Source organism: Heteronotia binoei, chromosome 1 (assembly GCF_032191835.1).
Source record: "Heteronotia binoei isolate CCM8104 ecotype False Entrance Well chromosome 1, APGP_CSIRO_Hbin_v1, whole genome shotgun sequence".
In the NCBI taxonomy this organism is placed as follows: Eukaryota; Metazoa; Chordata; class Lepidosauria; order Squamata; family Gekkonidae; genus Heteronotia; species Heteronotia binoei.
The window spans coordinates 249,489,353-249,510,155 of NC_083223.1; the positions used below are offsets into that span (position 1 = coordinate 249,489,353).

General features: G+C 45.0%; 1 protein-coding gene across 2 annotated transcripts in view; it reads right to left on the reverse strand.

Moving 5' to 3' along the window:
• The window catches only part of CAPN1 (calpain 1), a 65,293-nt gene that overhangs the window by 38,130 nt on the left and 6,360 nt on the right, over window positions 1-20,803 (reverse strand). The window contains exons 1-3 of one of the 2 annotated variants that reach the window (XM_060251841.1): window positions 4,697-4,717; window positions 1,937-2,235; window positions 42-111 (exon numbers count right to left, since the gene is read on the reverse strand). In XM_060251841.1, the coding sequence (XP_060107824.1) occupies window positions 42-111; window positions 1,937-2,203 (337 nt within the window). In that variant the 5' untranslated portion in view covers window positions 2,204-2,235; window positions 4,697-4,717. Of the gene's footprint in view, window positions 1-41; window positions 112-1,936; window positions 2,236-4,696; window positions 4,718-20,803 lie in introns of those variants that run through there. The other variant, XM_060251833.1, reaches the window with a different exon arrangement.

Consider the following 20,803-nt stretch of genomic DNA (forward strand, 5'->3'; position numbering starts at 1 on the left):
GCTGAATCTTTGTGGAGGAGCACCTTTTGAAACATCCTTACCTAAAGCTCCCTGACAGACATCTGTACGGGTGGCACCATCCACAATGAAGAGCGGGTTGCGGCACAGTTCCTGAAACACACATCAGGCAGGGATTTAATGTTGCTGCCGGTGGTGCTAAACCCTGGCAGTCTTCAGCTGCCAATTCATTTCTGCTGTGTTTCAACATGCAAAATTCTTTTAGAAGTCATTCCCTTCTTTGCATTGTGAGCAAGAGCTCTACATGACCTCAGCAATAAAAAGACATGGAAGTTTGACAATACATAAATTATGCTAATACATTGGTGTGATTTCTTGCATTTGGCCAATTTATTCTGGTTTGAAGCTATTTGCTTCAGCCCCAGCAGGTGTTGCCCACATGCTTTCAGGGTTCTGTATAGCCAGAATGGTTAACAACATGCGTTTTGTTTGAAAATGAGGACCCTTTGAAAGATGGTCTGCACCCACCACTGCATTCTATGGGTTTTATTTAGGAAATTTCCTGCCTTCTTCAGAATCACAACCTTCATGCGACCTTATTGTTCCCATCATACAGACAGGTTAAAAGAGCTGATGGTAAGATTTAATCTTGGCACCTGAAAGACTGACAACATTTATTTCAATATGAGCTTTTGTGCCCACTTTGCCAGATAGGTACATGAGGAAAAATTGTACTGGGGAACCTTATGGGGCAGGTTGGATGGAATGGAGTCAAAGTTTGGTGTGAATTACAATGAGAAGCTTCTTTGCTACTGCCCCAGACTGGCACATATGCTTTGGCCCCTTTAACACAGCCTTTGTAATCCATTTTAGCAGCTGGTTGCTAACAGATTTTTTGTACTGTTTCAGACACAACCATTTTAGCTCCTGGATGCTAAAATATTTTATTTACCTTTTAGGGTTGCCAGGTATGACTCAAGAAATATCTGGGGACTTTGGGGGTGGAGCCAGGAGACTTTGGAGGTGGAATCAGGAGCAAAGTTGTGACAAGCACAATTGAACTTCAAAGAGAGTTCTGGCCATCACATTTAAAGGGACCGCACTCCTTTTAAATGCCTTCCCTCCATTGGAAATAATGGTGAAGGGTGGCACCTTTTTTATGAGGCTCATAGAATTGGACTCCCTGGTCCAACCTTTTTGAAACCTGTGGGTTGTTTTGAGGAGACGCACTGGATGCTATGCTGAAAATTTGGTGCCTCTACCTCAAAAAACACCTCCCCCAGGGCCCTAGATTCCCACAGATCAATTCTCTATTATACCCTATGGGAATTGGTCTCCATAGGTTATAATGGAATGCCCAGCAGACATTTCCCTCCCCCCCCTCACTTCTGATAATCCTGGGGGATCCCCAGCCCCTAACTGGGGATTGGCAACTCTAGTGGAAGAACAGCAACGTGTATTCTTGGTGCTTGGGGGGGGGCAACAGAGAGAGGGCGTCTAGTGTCCTGGCCCCACTGGTGGACCACTTGATGGCACCTGGTTTTTTGGCCATTGTGTGACAGAGTGCTGAGCTAGATGGGCCACTGACCTGATCCAACATGGTTTCTCTTATGTTCTTATGGGTGAGTGGGAGTCAGATTGAAGGAAAAGTTGAAACAACTTTTCTTTTCTGTACCTGCAATTTCCCTAAGGTGAGGAGGCAATGTTCATTCCCTTGTCTTTCTTCACTCCAGCCCAGCAACCCTCACAGCTGTTCTTTCGCATGGATCATGCAATCTGTGAATGATAATGCAGAAGATTGGGGGCGGGGGGGGGACTGTCTGACTTCTGCACACAGATGGTAGGACTCCGCTTAATAGGCCAAAATAGATATTTTTATAGCCTATGACAGCTGAGATTTGGAGGACAATCACATGTAGGGGGGAAATGACACCATATAATGAGATAAGGAAAGAGAGCCTACATATTAATGCCTCACCGTAGGCCGTTTCCACTTGACTCCGTATGTTTTGGAAGAATTTGGTCCCAGCTCTTTGAAACCCAGTGAAGAAGCCGTAGGAGGGAAAGAGTCATCCCGGAAAAGAGTTCCATTCTGCAAACATTCGTTCCGAATCCTCTCATAGTCCTGACCAAGGTATTTCACAGCATTCTCATGCTTCCCCAAGCCCAATTCCTTTGCCCGCTGCTTCTGGACCTGCGCTGAGACTCCAGTACAGTAAATGGGCACGATGACCTCTTCTGCCATATTGAGTGATCACTGGATTGGACAAATTGTGCCTGAAATAGAGAAAACAACACTGAAATGACTTCTGGGCAACAGAACAGAGAACCTTGGTGGTGGTGAAAAGTGTCATCAAGTCACAGCTGACTTATGGTGACCCAAGAGACATTCAGAAGTGATTTGCCATTGCCTGCTTCTGTGTAGCAACTCCTGAATTCCTTGGGGGTCTCCCATCCAAATGAGATGGGTGTGTAAAAATGTTAAGCCTCCAGGTTTCATGAACATAAGCTTAGAATCACAGAGCTGGAAAGAGCCATTACAGGGGCCATATAGGTCACCTAGTTCGACTCCCAGCTCAATGTAGGATCAGACTTCTTAGTGGAGACAGAAGTTTGACAATACAAGGAAGTACCTAGTAAGGTGGAGGCCTCTTTCTTCCTAGAGATCTTCAGGCATAGACAGCCGCATCTTTCAGGAATGCCATTGCTTGGATTTCCTATACCAGGCACAATATTGGGCTAGATTGCCTATATTTACACCTCACTTTTCTCCCTAATGGGGACCAAAGCAGCTTACAACTTTGTCCTCAACTTTATCCTCACAACAACCCTGTGAGGTTGGTTAGGCCAAGAGAAACTGAAGCAAGGTCACCCAACAATCTTCCATGGCCAAGTGGGGGGATTTGAACCTAGTTCTTCCAGGTCCTAGTATGGCACTCTAACCCCTACACCACGCTGGTTCTATACGGTCCCTGCCAGAATAATGATTCCGAGAAAGAGTGGAGATGTATGACTACATTTGTCAAAGCTCGCAAAACAAAAGGGTAAGACTGTTCATGACTTGGGTAGAAGAATACACACCTATAGTATTGTTTGGATTTTAGTATTATTCTCTATAATTTTATTTATTTATAGTCTGCCTTTCTCAGTGGAACCCATGGCAGTTTACATAGAGCAATTCAGTACAGTCAACCAAGATGGGATGCCCAATATGGCAATGTAACTGAATTTGGACTGCAGAAATCTGGAACAAACTAGAAATCTATACAGAATGGAAGCAAAACATAAGTATTAATATGATGTGTGAAACATTGCAAAAATTGCATAGCAGGATCCTACCAACAGCAACAGGAAGTATGAGCTATACAAAGCAGGATAGACTTCAGTCCCTAATTCATTACCCAAGTATTTTTCTGAACTGTTTTTTTATAGTACAGATTTATCATCTGTGTAGAAAACCCCTTTTGAATAATTCAATTCTGCATAGTTTGCAGAAAGTAAGGAGAGGGGAATCTTCCTGACCTCCCCAGGCAGGCCATTCCATAGGCCAGAACACAGACTGCACCAGTATGGTTGTTTGTTGATCTTGCCCATTTACAAGGTGGCAGCTACAGAAGATGTTCTGTATTAACTGGAGTCTCTGAGTTGATTTTCAGGAGAGACCAATGTAGATTGTATTACAGTAGTCTAGTCCCAATGTTAAAAAGGTAACTGGTAAAGGTGCAAGCACCAGTCGTTTCCAAAGTTTTCATGGCAGACTTTTTACGAGGTGGTTTGCCATAGCCCCATGGTGCAGAGTGTTAAAGCTGCAGTACTGCAGTCCTAAGCTCTGCTCATAACCTGAGTTCGATCCCCGACAGAAGCTGGGTTTTCAGGTAGCCGGCTGGAGGCTGACTCAGCCTTCCATCCTTCCGAGGTCGGTAAAATGAGTATCCAGCTTGCTGGGGGGAAAGTGTAGATGACTAGGGAAGGCAATGGCAAACCACCCCGTAAAAAAGTCTGCTGTGGAAATGTTGTAAAAGCAATGTCACCCCAGAGTCGGAAACGACTGGTGCTTGCACAGGGGACCTTCCTTTTTTTCCTTTCCATTGCCTTCCCCAGTCATCTACACTTTACCCCCAGCAAGCTGGGTACTCATTTTACTGACCTTGGAAGGATGGAAGGCTGAGTCAACCTTGAGCCAGCTACCTGAACCCAGTTTCCACCAGGATCGAACTCAGGTTGTGAGCAGAGCTTGGCCTGCAGTACTGCAGCTTACCACTCTGTGCCACGGGGCTCCTATATTCCCAGTGTTACTGAGGTATAGATCCAGGTGAGCTGATTGGTCATGTCAATGTAGGGTGTCATTTCCCAGGCCACTGAATTGGAAGAAGATGCTTTTTGTTAACTTTATTAACTTGCTTCTCCAGCAGTATTGCTGGATCTAGTATAACCCCTAGGCTCTTATCCGAGTCAGCAAGGGTCAGCTGGACCTATCGAAACTGGGGAGGACAATGCCCTTCAAGGCCTCCGGCTTCCCAGCAAGCATTAACTATGTCCTCCCAAGGTTTGGTTTCAGTTTTTTCACTCTTAACTAGCTAATCATAACAGTCAGGCAGGGGTTCAGTGCTTCTATTTGGATAAGAACACAAAGAGCTGGGTATCATCAGCACATTGATGGCAGCCAACGTAAACTTTTCTTCTAAAGAACTGTGGCTCAAAACATGATGAAACTTTTATGTTTAAAAAATGTATCCACAAGAAACTTGCAGAATATGTTGTTCCATTCTGGGATGACACCATACAAGAACAAAAACTGGTGGCATTTCAGTTTCAATTTTTTCTAGATCAAGATTCTACTCCTTTAGAAAGCAAAAACAGACTTTCTTTGACAGGCTTCTGACATAAATCAACTTTTGCCTCTAAGCTCCAAGAACTAGCTTTATGAGAATTTCAGTTTTAATTCTGAAACACAAATCCTATGGCTGCTTGAGAACAGATGGGCAATGCCAGTGGAAACCTCAAAAGCCAAGAGCAATGGCTGAATGATATTTCTAGTGGTTGGAGACAGGACTTCAGTGTGAGGCTAGCTCTGTAACTGTGTTTTGACTAGCAAAAAAATAGAATCATGTAATATAACAAAATTAAGGCAAGTGAAAAATGGTTCAATATGCATAACTGATTCGGTTGCAGAACCAAGTTCTGTATTGTATGCCCATGGATTTCTGTTCTCTTTTAAACTGCAGTGCACAGACAACCCCCACTAGTGTCAATGCCTGCCAAATGCCATCTGCCTGCCCTTTGCATTCCAGTTCTCAGCTTTCAGGAGCCCAAAATGGCAACGAAGCCCAGTTGATCCCTCCATTATATTCCTACAGAGGCCATACTTAAGCTCCATCAGAGCACTTTCCCCATCTCTCAGTCCAGTCTGTGTATAGGGCTCCTGCACACATTAACTACCTGGATAGGCACACTTGGGGGGGGGAGGGTTATAGGAAAAGCCCAGCAGGAACTCACTTGCACATTAGGCACACCCCCTGATGCCAAGCCAGCTGGAACTATGTTCCTGTGCGTTCATGCTAAAAAACAAAAAGCCCTGGGCACACTCACTGCTGAAAGATCCACCTCTCAGCCTTTGTCAAGAGAGGCTAAGGTGGAGAGGGTGTGGAATCTGTACAGCACAACCAAAACCTACATTCTTATTAGTCACCAAGGCTTTTTTTGAGCAGGAATGCACAGGAATGCAGTTCCAGCTGGCTTGGTGTTAGGGGGTGTGGCCTAATATGCAAATAAGTTCCTGCTGGGCTTTTTCTACAAAAAGAGCCCTGTTAGTCACCAACATTTGTTCAGTGACTTAGTTGGAACAAATATTAATGCAATTTAAAATGCATAGCAGTTAAAACTAAGGCCTGGTGCTTACTGGTTATCCTGGGGTTTTTGCCTCAGTAGCCAGAGGTAGAAGCAGATTAATTTCTTTCTACTCAGGGGACAGGATGTAGAAGGGTACATTTTGTTTCCATAAGGAAGCTGCCACTTAGTTTCTCTAGCTCAGGCATTTAAATATCTTGGGCCTTCTCTGGAAAAGAGGTCAAGAGAAATTAAACCCTGGCTCTGCTACATCAACTGTGACAGTAGCAGACATTTCTCCTTCCTTGAGTACACAAGAAAAAAAGGAATTTGAAAAAGGTATTTTTTAAAAAATGATGCAAGCTTACAAAATGTCCTTCATGGAAAGGCTCTAACCATAAACCGCGTTGCCAGCTAGCACATATCTGGAAAAGGGCACCCACCATGTACTTGCTGCAAAACTGAGGGGTATGGTGGGGGGGGGGAGAGGAAAGGCCTAACAGGATGGTTTGAAAGAGCTACCTGGGCACCACATCCCAGCTGCTTTCCCTCACTGAGTTGTAGGCCTTGGATGACCTGGTGAGATTATAGCGAATTTGGGGACTATCTGACCTCACCCAAAGTCATCGAAGTCATTTTGATTATGAGTAGGGTTGCCAAGTCCAATTCAAGAAATATCTGGAGACTTTGGGGGTGGAGCCAGGAGACATTAGGGGTGGAGCCAAGATCAAGGCTGTGACAAGCATAATTGAACTGCAAAGGGAGTTCTGGCCCTCACATTGAAAGGGACGGCACACCTTTTCAATGCCTTCCTTCCATAGGAAATAAGGAAGGATAGGGGCACCTTCTTTTGGGGCTCATAGAATTGGACCCCCTGGTCCAATCTTTTTGAAACTTGGTGGGTATTCTGGGGAGAGGCACTGGATGCTATACTGAAAATTTGGTGCCTCTACCTCAAACAACAGCCCCCCTCCCAGAGCCCCAGATACCCGCGGATCAATTCTCCATGATTTTCTATGGGAATAAATCTCCATAAGGAATAACAGTCCCCAGCAGACATTTCCCTACCCTCCCCCCGCTTTCTGACGACCCTGAAGCAGGCGGAGGGCCTCCAAACTGAGGGATCCCCTGCCCCCACCTGGGGATTGGCAACCCTAATTATGAGGAATGGTAACACATTTATTTAACTTTCTGTGCTGTTTCCCCCCCACACACAGTAGGTCACAACAATAATGAACAACAGTAATTCTAACAGTTTAAAATGTTAAAACATAATAACAAATATACAACCTACAATCCAAATGGCAATCTATGAAACGGTAATAGGGCCTAAAAAATAAAGAAAAAATAATTTTAAACCAGTCTGTCTGCTATTTCCCACATTATATATACATAAAAAAACAACACTCGGCTGCCAACAAGCCAGAAAGGGGGGGGGGGGGGGGAGTAGTTAAACCAGTCGAAAACTAGCCAGCAGTTGGTAATTGTGAATGGAACGCAAGTGCTGCAGCCTTTTCATTTATTTTGTTGCCTTGGACAGTTTGTCCTTTGCATGGTTTTCCAGCTCTGTAATCCTAGTTCCACTGCATTGTTTTGTTTATTTAGAAGTCTTTGCTGCCTGACTGAATTGCTTTTCATATTTGGTAACCTGCCTTGAGTCTGAGAGAGAAAGGCAGACTATAAATAAAGTTAATCGTAATCAAAATAATGCTTTTGTTCTTCACTGGTTTACTATTTTTGCCAGTGTCACTGTAAAATCACCTGAATGCTGCTTTACTAGTAATTCCTGTATTCTGTGAGAAAAGCAAGGCAAAACCTTCATTCAGAGGCAACGCTCGTTACACAAATAAGCTTGGAAGATGCTTTAGGGGAGAGGCTATGGCTCAGTGCTCTCTGGGCACACAAAAGATCTCAAGATCAATCCCTGGTACCTCCAGTTAAAAGAAACTAGGTAGTAGGTGATGTGACAGACCTCTGTCTGAGCTGCTGGGGAGCCACTGCAGTCTGGGCAAACAATACTGACCGTGATGATCTCATTCAGTATTAGGCAGCTTCATGTGTGAACATGATGTCTGACTCCTGAAAAAAACACCAGGCTAAGAGATAATGCTGCTGTTATATCTCTCACATTGCTCCTTCATCGATCCTTTCTCCTGTGGGAGAGAACTAGTAGAGCAGTAGAGCAGGAAGTACTTGGCCCCCAGGATAGAATTGCCAACTCTGGGTAGGGAAATCCCTGGAGATTTAGGAGTGGAGCCAGGGAGGGGAAGGACTTCAGCAGGGTATAATGCCACAGAGTCCACCCTCCGAAGCAGCAGTTTTCTCCAGGGGATCTAATCAGTTGTAATCCTGGGAGATCTCCAGGCCCCACCTGGAGGTTGGCAGCCCTCTCATCTTAGGAGGTGGAGATGTGAAAGACCTCTGCCTGAGTTTCTGGAGAGCTCCTGACATTCTTTGTATAAGACAATGCTGGCCATATTGATCTGATAGTCTGATTCAATATAAGGCAGCTTCATGTGTTTATTTGTGTGATCTTCCCTTCTCTCACTACTAGGTAGCCCTCAGTGCACAGGGTTCCCCCTGTCTGGTTTGTTTGGTTTGTCACAAACCCTAGTTTTGGTACCTTAGATGGATCAGCAAACTATGGTGGGGAGGAAATCCAGGACGAACTAGTTAAGAACAAAACATCCAGTTCAAGGGATATGAGGAGAGAAGTGAGAGATTGTGCCAGTGAGCACAAAGCACTTTTCTTAAGCTCATTCAAATACCACAAAACTTCCACTTGTGTCATGTCAGACTCAGACCCGAAGCACATGCAGAGACTCAACACATCTATTTGCTTCATGTATACCCCTTTTTTCTCCCCAATCAAGATCCAACTTCCTCTCTTTCTCCATTTTATCCTCACAACAACTCTGTGAAGTAGGTTAGGCTGAGAGAACATGACTGACCCAAAGTCACCCAATGAGCTTCCACTGTATGAGTAAGAATTTGAACCTGGGTCTCCCAGATGCTAGTCTGAGAATCTAACTACTACAACCACACCGAGTTGTGGTTGTAGTAGAACGGATATTATGAGAACCACGGATACTATGCATATACATGCACACACACAGAGATGCAGAATTTGCGTTTACAAAAAAATCTCTCAGGATTTTTTTTAAGCAGGAACACAGTTCCAGCTGGCTTGGTGTCAGGGGTGTGACCTAATATGCAAATGAGCTCGTGCTGGGTTTTTCCTACAAACTGCCTGTGTAAAACAATGGTGACATCAGGGTGTGTGGCCTAATATGCAAACGACTTTCTGAAAATCTATTTTCATATTGTTTGCACCTTTCAATTTTTATCTCCCCCCCCCACTCTCATGGTAAACACTAAAAGTGGAATGTTGGCCAGATAAACATAGATCAAAAACTTCCCTCTCAGTTTTCCACCAAACACACAGGATTGCACCTGTAGGGCAGTCCAAATTGAAGCCTCTTGCCCCAGTGTACTGAAATGGGACTTCAGTCTGCCTGAAGAATCTTCAGATTTGCTCATTCAACTAGCAGATTCATTTTAGCAAAAGTTTTCATGGTTAGAACTCACTTCATTAGCTGCAACTTCTGGTTTATGCTGCATCAGAGGGCTACCCCCCCTCTGGAATTTGCACACATACATATACATAAATTCTCACCACATGAATCAGCCTTGCAAGATGCTGGAGTGCACTGAAAGAACACCTCAGGAGGTCAGGGATCTTTGCGTGTTTGTTAGCTAGCTCAATAAAAAAGCGGTGAGAAAATCATCTTACTTGCAAGCTTGATAGGTCCCCCGAGAAACCAGCCCCCACACCCAGAAACAGCTGCCTAGCAGCAGAAATCAGAAGATCAAATCAGCAAGGTCTCATTTCCTGTGCTAAATTTTTTTTTACAATGGTCATTCTGTAGCTAAGAGTAGCAGAATCCCAGCAGAGCTCACTCAAACCTAAACATTTGATTCTCGCATCCAAATATCCTGCACCAGGGAAAAATTCATATTTTTCAGGTTTCCTGTCCTGTGTGCATTTATAATTTTGTATTTAAATTCTGCAGCTGGAACTATAACTGTCAAAAAGCTAGGTACCGAAACAAGAAAATGTAAAATTCCACACTTTAGAGAATCTGAAGACATGTGTTAAAACTTTGGATTAGAAACGGAACATTGTCTGCAAATATTTGTTATGACACCTTGAAGTGAATTTTGTTTCCCACAAATAGGTTCCAGAACTCTGTTCTGCTGTGTTCCCACAGGGAAAAAAAGCCCTGGGGATTACCAAACCATGGGGAAAAACACAAATGCAAGGTATGACATAACAAATAAAGGGTGTTAGAAAGACAAAGGACATTAATTGAATGGCTTCTACAATAAAAAATCAATATAAATGTGGTGTTATTTGCACCCAATAGAAGATGAGTGACCACATATGGATCAGTTGAGACTGACAAACTTTTCAAGATTTTATTCAGTATGGGGTGATAAGCACATTTTGTTAATTACTCTGTAAATAGTGCACTTCTTGTATCTTGCTTGATTTATTGCATTGAAAAAGAGGAAAAAGCTATTTTAAGGGCAGCCTCACATAGAGCACATTATAGTAGTCATATTAAGAGATTAGCAAATTGCATGAAGTTTTTTTTTTATAGTCGCCTTCTTTCCAGACCTTGGAGATGCTTTGTGCAAGCAAAGTGGAAGACAGAGGAACTGGCAATCACTAGCAGAAGGGATTAATTTGTGGAAGGGAACTTTGAGTGTTGAAAGCTTATACCCCCAAAATTTTGTTGGACTCTAAGGTGCTACTGGCCTCTAATCTAGTTGTTCAACTGATAGAACATTCTCAGAAAATGTTTAAAAGTTCATGAGCGGCAGCTGTGTGTTTCTCTTTCCTTTCCCTCTTGAGAGTTCTGGCACTTTTTTCCAGAAAAAAAAAATCCCTGCTAATCCTACAGCACTGCTTTGCTTATTGGACATTTCAGCTTTCTGACTGAGTTGCTTTTCATATTTGTAACCCACTCTGAACCTGCCCCCCACACCTTCACATCTCTAGAGCAACATCAGTTAGCAAAACTGATGGGCAAATAGGACTGACAAAAGCAAGTCCATGAACACAAGTCAAACCTTTGGTCTATCAAGGTCAGTGTTCTGTACTCAGACAGGCAGCAGCTGCGGAGGTGTCCAGGACTGGGCCTAGGATCTTTCCCATGCAAGGCAGATGCTCTGGGAGGTACTGTGGCTCAGTGGTAGAGCCTCTAATTGGCATGCAGAAGATCCCAGATCTAATTCCCAGCACCTCCTGTTAAAAAGACCATGCAGTAGGTGATGTGAAAGACCAGCTTGTGGAACTGACAGTTAGAAACACAGCGATCGCTTCAGAAATTCAAAGGCGTGGACAGGTCTAGCCACAATGACAGGTGTGGACAGGTCTATCCCCAGCTATTACCAATGGCAGCTAAGCAGTATCTCTTATTCAGACACAGTCTACCTCTATACTGGTTGCTAGGGTGAAATGAATGCGGAGGGCCCTCAAGCTGCCTGGACAGCTGGTCTCAAAAGCAGAACACTGAACCAGACAGATGGTTTGATACAAGGAGGGCTGTTCCAACACTCTTGCCATATAGCAAGGTTAACGAGTTACCAGGTATTTTGCAAGCCACAAATGAGGGAACAATAAATTGGGTGGAGGAAGTGCTAATGGGTGGACTCATAAAGGTATGTTGCCATGGTGGCTTCCTTCCCCTCTCCCTCCCATTCCCAGGAACTTTAGAACAAGTATTTCAAGTAACAGCAGGCAGCAAGATAACCCCAGGAATGAGTCATCAGTGGCCTGCAGCTTTCTCTTCAACAATCTTAGTCACCTAATCAATTATTCCTGAAGCCATTGCCCTACCTGGCAATGGATGGGTTTGGACCTGCAAAAGTGTTTTTATCAGAAAGATTCAGATTTGTTCTCGGCGGGTTGCTTTCCCCTGGAGAAAAGGTTCTGGAGCTGCTGAGGCTATAGAGAGGAGGGGAGATTCCTTGTTTTTGGTCTGTGCAGCTCTGCCTAACTTAAAAACTTGCAACATTTTAAACCCACAGAATGTCTCGGGGGTGGTGGTGGGGAAACCATCTTCTCCAATTAGATGTCTCTCTCTGTGTGGGCAAAAATGAGGAAGAGGAAACACCATCCTGTAGAGAGGAGGTTACTAGTGAGAAGGCTCTGCAGTCTCAAGACTGAAGAAGAATTATACAATCCCTCCTTTTCCACCTACAGGTCTCATGGCAGACAAAGCACAACAATTCTATTTAATTACTGAGGAATATGCAGGAACATGCTGGTATTCCAAGTCTGTTGGGCGAAGGGTCTCAAGCTATCTGCCTCCTGAAGTCCAGTTATTTCTGTATAATATTGCAACCAACTCATGGTAATACAAGGGCTATGATGTTTTCAAGGCAAGAGATGAGCAGAGGCGGCTTGCCATTGCCTTCCTCTGCATAGCAGCCCCAGTCTTTCTTGGTAGTCTCCCATCAAAGTCCTGACTCTGCATAACTTCTGTGCTCTGGCTACTCTGGACTATTAGAGCTGCTACACTTCTGTATTGTATGTGCCAAAAGGAATTCCACATCCTGAATAATTAATATAAACGGAAACAATGTGCACTTATTTTGCATAATTTGTCTCTCTCTCTCGGCTTGACTTCGCGAACGAAGATTTAAGAAGGGTGCAGTAGTCCACGTCTGCTGCAGGCTCGCTGGTGGCTGACAAGACCAATGCGGGACAGGCAGATCCGGCCACAGTGGCTGCAGGGAAAAGTCTGATTTGGGGTTGGTGCTGTAGCAGTGCGATTCTTCCTCAATCTCCTTTTGTCCTCAAGACCAGCTATACGTGCGTTCTCAAAGGGAGAGACAGCCTGGTGGATGGTGTGCCTCCATGCTTTGCGATCTGAGGCTAGGTCAGACCACTGGTGATGGTTGATGCGACAGGTGCCAAGGGATTTCTTCAAGGAGTCCTTGTACCTCTTCTTTGGTGCCCCTCTATTTCGATGGCCGGTGGAAAGTTCGCCATACAGAGCAATCTTGGGAAGGCGGTGGTTTTCCATCCTAGATATATGCCCTGCCCAGCGCAGCTGCATCTTCAACAGCAGTGCTTCGATGCTTGTAACCTCCGCCCTCTTGAGGACTTCAGTATTGGTTACAAAGTCACTCCAGTGGAAGTTGAGGATGGTGCGAAGGCAGCGCTGATGAAAGCGCTCAAGGAGTCGCAGGTGATGACGGTATAAAACCCACGATTCGGAGCCGTAGATGAGGGTTGTCATCACAACCGCTTTGTAAACATTGATCTTTGTGCCTTTTTTCAGATGCTTGTTGCTCCACACTCTTTTGTGCAGTCGGCCAAATGCACGGTTTGCCTTTGCCAGCCTGTTGTCAATCTCCTTGTCGATCTTGGCATCTGAGGAGATGATGCACCCCAGGTAGCTGAACTGCTGGTCTGTCTTCAGTACTGATTCACCCACAGTGATGCAGGGAGGGTGATAATCTTCCTGGGGTGCAGGCTGGTGGAGAACTTCTGTCTTCTTCAGACTAACTTCTAGGCCGAATAGCTTGGCAGCCTCTGCAAAGCAGGACGTCATATGCTGCAGAGCTGATACCGAGTGGGAGATAAGTGCAGCATCATCAGCAAATAGTAGCTCTCGGATGAGTTTTTCCATTGTCTTGGAGTGAGCCTTTAGTCGCCTCAGGTTGAACAGGCTGCCATCGGTGCGATAGCGGATGTAGACACCATCGTCATCATCTAGATCTACTGCGGCTCTTTGAAGCATCATGCTAAAGAAGATCGTAAAGAGAGTTGGCGCGAGAACGCAGCCTTGCTTTACACCTGTGCCTATTGGGAAGGGCTCCGAGAGGTCGTTGCAGTGTCTGACTTGGCCTCGCTGGTCTTCATGTAGCTGGATGATCATGCTGAGGAACCTTGGGGGACATCCTAAACGCTCCAAGATTTGCCACAGGCCTTTCCTGCTAACGGTATCGAAAGCTTTGGTAAGGTCGACAAAAGTCACATATAGACCCTTGTTCTGTTCCCTGCATTTCTCTTGGAGCTGCCTGAGAACAAATACCATGTCGGTGGTGCTCCTGTTAGCTCTGAAGCCACACTGGCTCTCTGGGAGGAGTTCTTCTGCAATGGTGGGCACCAGTCTGTTCAGGAGTATTCTGGCAAGGATTTTGCCTGCGATGGAGAGCAGGGTTATCCCCTGGTAGTTGGAGCAGTCTGACTTTTCTCCTTTGTTCTTGTGTAGAGTGATGATGATTGCATCGCGAAAGTCCTGTGGTAGTTTGCCTTGTTCCCAGCAGGTGACAAGTACTTTGTGAAGTGTGCTATGTAGTACTGTGCCCCCATGCTTCCAGATCTCTGGTGGGATTCCATCAACTCCCGCTGCCTTGCCACTTTTCAGTTGCTTGATGGCTTTAACAGTCTCTTCTAGGGTGGGGATCTCATCCAACTCTGTTTTCACTGGTTGAAGTGGGGTGAGGTGGATTGCTGAATCTTGAACTACGTGGTTGGCACTGAAGAGAGCCTGAAAATACTCCGACCACCGGTTCAGTATGGATGCCTTGTCTGTGAGGAGCACTTGGCCGTCTGCACTACGCAAGGGACTCTGAGCCTGATATGATGGGCCATATACTGCCTTCAGGGCTTCGTAGAACCCTCTTAAATCACCAGTGTCTGCACACAGCTGGGTTCTCTCTGCAAGCTTGGTCCACCACTCGTTCTGAATGTCTCGAAGCTTGCGCTGGAGGTTGCTACATGCAGCGCGAAAGATTGCTTTTTTCCCGGGACAGGAGGGCTGAGCAAGATGTGCTTGGTAGGCAGATCTCTTTTTTGCTAGTAATTCTTGGATCTCTTGATTGTTCTGGTCAAACCAGTCCTTGTTCTTCCTTGTGGAGAACCCGAGGACTTCTTCAGAGATCGACAGGATGGTAGTTTTTAGGTGTTCCCAGAGTGCTTCTGGAGAAGGGTCTGTGGGGCAACTGGGGTCCTCAATTCTTGACTGGAGTTTTGCCTGGAAGGCAGCTTTAACTTCGGCTGACTGAAGGCTGCCAACCTGAAGCTTCCTCCGAGGGATACCTCCTCTCCTGGGTGTGGGTTTAAAGTGAAGACGGAGATTGCAGCGTACAAGACGATGATCCGTATGACATTCCGCGCTGGGCATTACTCGGGTGTGTAAGACATCTCGAAGGTCTCTCTGGCGCACCAGAATGTAGTCGATAAGGTGCCAGTGCTTGGACCATGGGTGCATCCAGCTTGTCTTCAGGCTGTTCTTCTGCTGAAACATAGTGTTGGTGATGGTGAGCTGGTGCTCCGTGCAGAATTCTAGCAGGAGGCGCCCGTTATCATTGCAGTTGCCAATGCCGTGTTTGCCAAGTACTCCTTTCCAGGCTTGCGAGTCTTTACCTACTCTGGCATTAAAGTCGCCAAGGATGATCACCTTGTCCTCTGTAGGGGTCTTCCGTACAAGGTTGTGTAGATCAGCATAGAACTTGTTCTTTTCTGCAGGATCTGCTTGAAGGGTTGGGGCATACACACTGAAGAGTGTTGCATGCTGCTTGTTTTGAAGTGGGAGGCGCATGGACATGATGCGATCTGAGTGACCTGTTGGCGGGTTTTTGAGTTTGGAGGCAATGGAGTTCCTGACCATGAAGCCAACGCCAGAAAGGCGGCTCTCAGCCTTTGACTTACCCGACCAGTAGAGGGTATAGCCAGCACCATGTTCTTGAAGACTACCTTAAAATACAATGGTAAAACTATAATGTTGTGAGCCGCCCTGAGTCCGCTTGCGGAGAGGGCGGGATATAAATTGAATGTAATAAATAAATAAATACATAAATACATACATACATACATACATACATACATACCTTCCTCAGGGAAACGGACCTCACTGAGAGCTGCTATGTCAATATTCAACCTGAGAAGTTTGTGGGCAACTAGAGCAGAGCGTCGTTCAGGGCGACCACTGTCTACTGTGTCAAGCATGGTTCTGATGTTCCAACACGCAAGCTTAAGTCTTTGCACACTTTGTGAGGCAGGTGCATGCCTTTTCTTTTCAGATCCATTCTCACACCTGTTTGTTAACTCTTTTATCTGTATGCTAATTTGCTGCTATTCACAGGTCTTACTAACTGTTTTAGTCCAATCAGCTATACATCACTCAGTTAGAACAAAATAAGAGTCAATCACACCTTTAAGACCAATTTAGTTTTATTTATTTATAAATAAATATAATTTAAATAATTATTATAAATAATAAAAATAAATAAATAAATAAATAAATATTTATTAGTTGGTCTTAAAGGTGAAATTGACTCCTATTTTGTTCTACTACTTCAGATCAACATGGCTGCCTATTCGGATCTATCACTCATTAACTTATGCATCTTGACTCTAAGTGGTCCTTCCTGGCAACAAAACCCTCCCCCCACATGTAAGGCTTGAGGAAGTATATTTTTATCTGGAAAAGTGGGCATGCACACAAAAGCTACCCAGAATTAAGCTTTGTTGGTCTTAAAAGTGCCACTGGACTCAGACTTTGTTCTCTTACTGTTTACTACGTGGAAGGGAAAGGACTTGACACAGAACACACTTGCAAATAATTTGTCTAAAATTGTGGTACATTGATGGCCCGTCAGAATAAAAGAGCTGTCCCCCTTCCAACAGATAAAAGACTTCTGGATGGGTTACCTGGAGACTGTTCCTGTTCAACAGAGCTGTCTAAGAGGAAGAAGACCATTGGTTTATACCTTGCCCTTCTCTCTGAAAGAGTGGCTTACAATCTTCTTTATTTTCTTCCCCCACAACAGACACCCTGTGGGGTAGATGGGGCTGAGCGAGCTCTCGCAGAAGCTGCCCTTTCAAAGACAACTCCTATGAGGGCTATGGCTGACCCAAGGCCATTCCAGCAGCTGCGAATGGAGGAGTCGGGAATCAAACCCGGTTCTCCCAGATAAGAGTCGGCACACTTAAACACTACACCAAACTGGGTCTCTTTGGAGGAGAGCTGATTTTTATGCCTCACTTTTCTCTATCCTAAGGAGTCTCAAAGTGGCTTACAATAGCCTTCCCTTCCTCTCCCCACAATAGGCACAGTTTGGTGTAGTGGTTAAGTGTGTATACTCTCAGGCCCAGCGTAAGCATGCATGGCACCCCAGGCAGCCTCGCTGCCCCCCATGCCCTGCTGCCCCCCTCCACGGCACCTCCCCTCCCTCCCAGTTTCAATGGCCGGGGAACCGGCGCTGAACCACCAGGTCCGAGGGCTCTTTCAAGGTCGCCCCTCCTGACAATTAGCTGATCGAAAGGAAAAGCCAGCGGCAGCTCCTATTCTGGCCTTCTCAGTGCTGGGGCAGTGGCAGCAGTGGGAAGGATAGCGAACTGCTGAAAAGTGTGGAGGAAGCAGACGTTGCGGTCACTGCTTTTCCAGCGGTTCGCTGTCCTTTCCCCTGTCACCGCCACCTCAGCGCTGAAAATGCTGAGAGTGCTGGAAGGCCGGCATAGGAGCCGCTGGCCTTGGCGTGGCTTTTCTCACCAATCAGCTGATCGGCGGGGGGCGGCCTTGAAAGAGCCCAGGGAGCTGGCACTTCATCACCAGTTCTGCGGGCAGTAAAAATTGGGTGGGAGGGAGGGGGAAACAACTAGGGATTTGTCTAAGGGGCAGGGGCAAGGGATGATTTTGGTGACCCTGCCCTGCCAGCACCCTAGGCAAATGCCTAGTTTGCCTAGTGGGCAGAATGGCTGTGTGATACTCTTATGTGGGACAACTGGGTTTGATTCTCCACTCTTCCACTTGCAGCTGCTGGAATGGCCTTGGGTTAGCCATAGCTCTTGCCAGAGATTCTTGAATGGGCAGCTTCTGTGAGAGCTTCAGTCCCACCCACATCACAGGGTATCTGTTGTGGGGGAGGAAGATAAAGGAGATTGTGAGCCATTCTAAGACTCTGAGATTCGGAGTAGAGGTCAGGATATAAATCCAATATCTTTTTCTTCTTCCATCATCATCTTCTTGTGAGGTAGGTGAGGCTGAGAGAGTTCTGAGAGAACTGTGACTGGTCCAGGTCACCCAGCTGGCTTCATGTGGAGGATGAGGGGGGGAATCAAACCCCATTTTCCAGATTAGACTCCACCAGTCTTAACACTACACCACGCTACCTCATGGTTATTTATACGTTGCATCTACATTGTAAAAGCCCCAAGTCCTCTCTACCCCGCTCCTGCATTTGAATTCTGACATATATATACAGATACAAGGGCTAAAAACTTGGAGGGGGGGTGGTCAAAACTAAAAGCATAGATACAAATATATACAAACCTAAGAGAAGCCTATGGATCAAGCAAGAGGTCCATCTAATCCAATATCCTGCCTTCAACAGTGGCCAGAAGCCTTCCTTGTTTAACTGTCCTCACTCCTCAGCATATGTTTTTCAGCTGCCAGTGTACACGAATGTTCCATTTAATTCTCATGCCTACCAGGGTTTTTTTTGTAGCAGGAACTCGTTTGCATATTAAGCCACACACCGCTGATACAGCCAGTCCTTCTGGAGTTTACAGTAAGTCCTGTACTAAGAGCCCTGTAAGCTCTTGGAGGATTGGCTACATCAGGGGTGTCAACCATATAATCACATAAGAGACCTTCTTGACAGGACCAAAGATCCATTTGGTTTAGCTGTCTCTTGCCATCAGGGGTTAGTCAAAAAATTCTGAGAAAGCTCTCAGGTATTTGCCATAAAAGCGATGCCTGTCCCAATTTATTTGCCCTCAGCATCTCATAATGCTAAGGTATTCTGCCTCTATATGAAGGTTCCATTTAGTTATGCAGGCAAGCAGTCACAGAAATGTAATACTTCTGAACACATGGAAGAAGGGCATGTAAGATGCTGGAAGTGCGAGTGAGAGAGAAGCCAGGTGGAAGAGGAACTGGCAAGGGACCACAGAGATGAGAAGAAAGCACAGAAACAAAAGACACAAAAAAAGTCTGGTGGCAGCAGCTCACCTCTGGAGAAAGATACCAGTTGGAAGGCATGTTGGAAAACTGCAAGCTGACAATTGGGTCTACATGTGATTTGGGCTTCATTTGCATTTGTTTATTCATTGTTATAACTGTTATTACTTTTATTATCTATTTAGAAGATTAGATCTCCCCATATGTTCCCCAGAGAGCACTGAGATCTAGCTCTCAAAATCTTCTACAAATCCCTGGGCCAAGAGAGGCTAGACTGAAGACAACCAGGGAGCAAGCCTTTTCAGCAATGGCCCCTCGATGGTGGAATCAACTTCCAGAGATGGTGCGAGCCCTGCGGGACCTGAATCAGTTCCGCAGGGCTTGCAAAACCTTTCTCTTTCAGCTTGCCTTTAAGACAGAACCTAGCTAAACTGACCTGTAGCCATCTAGCCAACTTATGCATGATTGTGATCTATAGTACCTTATAGCACCTGTTTTATCTATTTTAATTAATTTATGTAACTGAATTGTATTTAAAATTGTTTGTTTACATTGTATTTTATTCAAATCATGGTATTCCATGTCTGTGAGCCCGCCTTTGGCGGGGGAGGGCGGGATATAAAAATAAATTTACTTTACTTATTTTATCTCTACAGTACAAAGATACAACAAATACAGGTTGTCAGTTTGTAATCTAAATAAGAACCTGCATTATTAATGAATTTATGTAATTATTTTTCATAGAGCCAGTTACATTAGTGATCCTTACCACATTCCCAAGTCTACTACATAAAGACTTTTGTCTGTCCTAAAACCAATGCCAACCAAATTAACATAAATTCTGGAGTAACAAAAAAGTTCTCTCTTTCTCTCTCTCCACACCGTGCATCATTTTAGCACCTTCTCTTATCTTCCTCACTCACCTTTTTAATTGTCTTGATTTTCCTTCCAGGATGCTAAATATTGGGATTGCAGAGGTGCAGATTACATGAAACCCTACCTAAATAGTTATGCAACTGTCTATTGTCATTTTAGATGGTATCAACAGAAACATCACTTCCAAGACTCTGAAAGAACTCATAAAACTGCAATATCAGCATTTGAAATTGCAGGTTCTCTTATAAATCCCAGGCCTGGCAATGACCAATTGGAAAGATACTCAGAAGGCAATGCTATTATTTTTAAAAAGAATTCATTGTTCTCTCCCAGGACATTTGAGCAGCACTCCTTCCTTCCTTCCTTCCTTCCTTCCTTCCTTCCTTCCTTCCTTCCTTCCTTCCTTCCTTCCTTCCTTCCACCCTGATACTCTTGCTGAAGGAGCGGAAAATATATTTACAAAACCTTCTCCAACTGTTCACCTACAGACAAGCTGTATTCATCCTAGGTGAGTAGGCAAGCTACTTAAGAACCCACTTTAAGAATTGCCTCTTAAAGAAGTCAAGCAAAGGAACCACTTGCTTAGAGAATGATCAGCAATTCATTCTGTTAGCTTTTAAATAACACAGCTGAAAAAGCATCCATCTATAATAATTCCTTAATAATAATGGCTTAGGGAATGATCTACAATCTATTCTGTTAGCTTTTAAATAACACAGCTGAAAAAGCATCCATCTGTAATAATTCCAAGAGCCCCGTGGGGCAGAGTGGTAAAGCTGAAGTACTGCAGTCCAAGCTGTCTGCTCACGACCTGAGTTTGATCCTGGCGGAAGCTGAGTTCAGGTAGCCGGCTCAAGGTTAACTCAGCCTTCCATCCTTCCGAGGTCAGTAAAATGAGTACCCAGCTTGCTGGTGGGGGGGGGGGGAGTGTAGATGACTGGGGAAGGCAATAGCAAACCACCCATAAAAAAGTCTGCCATGAAAATGTCATGATGCGACGTCACCCCAGAGTCAGAAACGGCTGGTGCTTGCACAGCTGACTACCTTTTAAAAAAAATAATAATTCCATTCTAAGGAGTGCTTTGGTAGGCAAACTGGGTAGAAAGGTTTGGAGAAGGAAAACAACTGAGCCTCATTAACAAGGAGGACATGTCCAC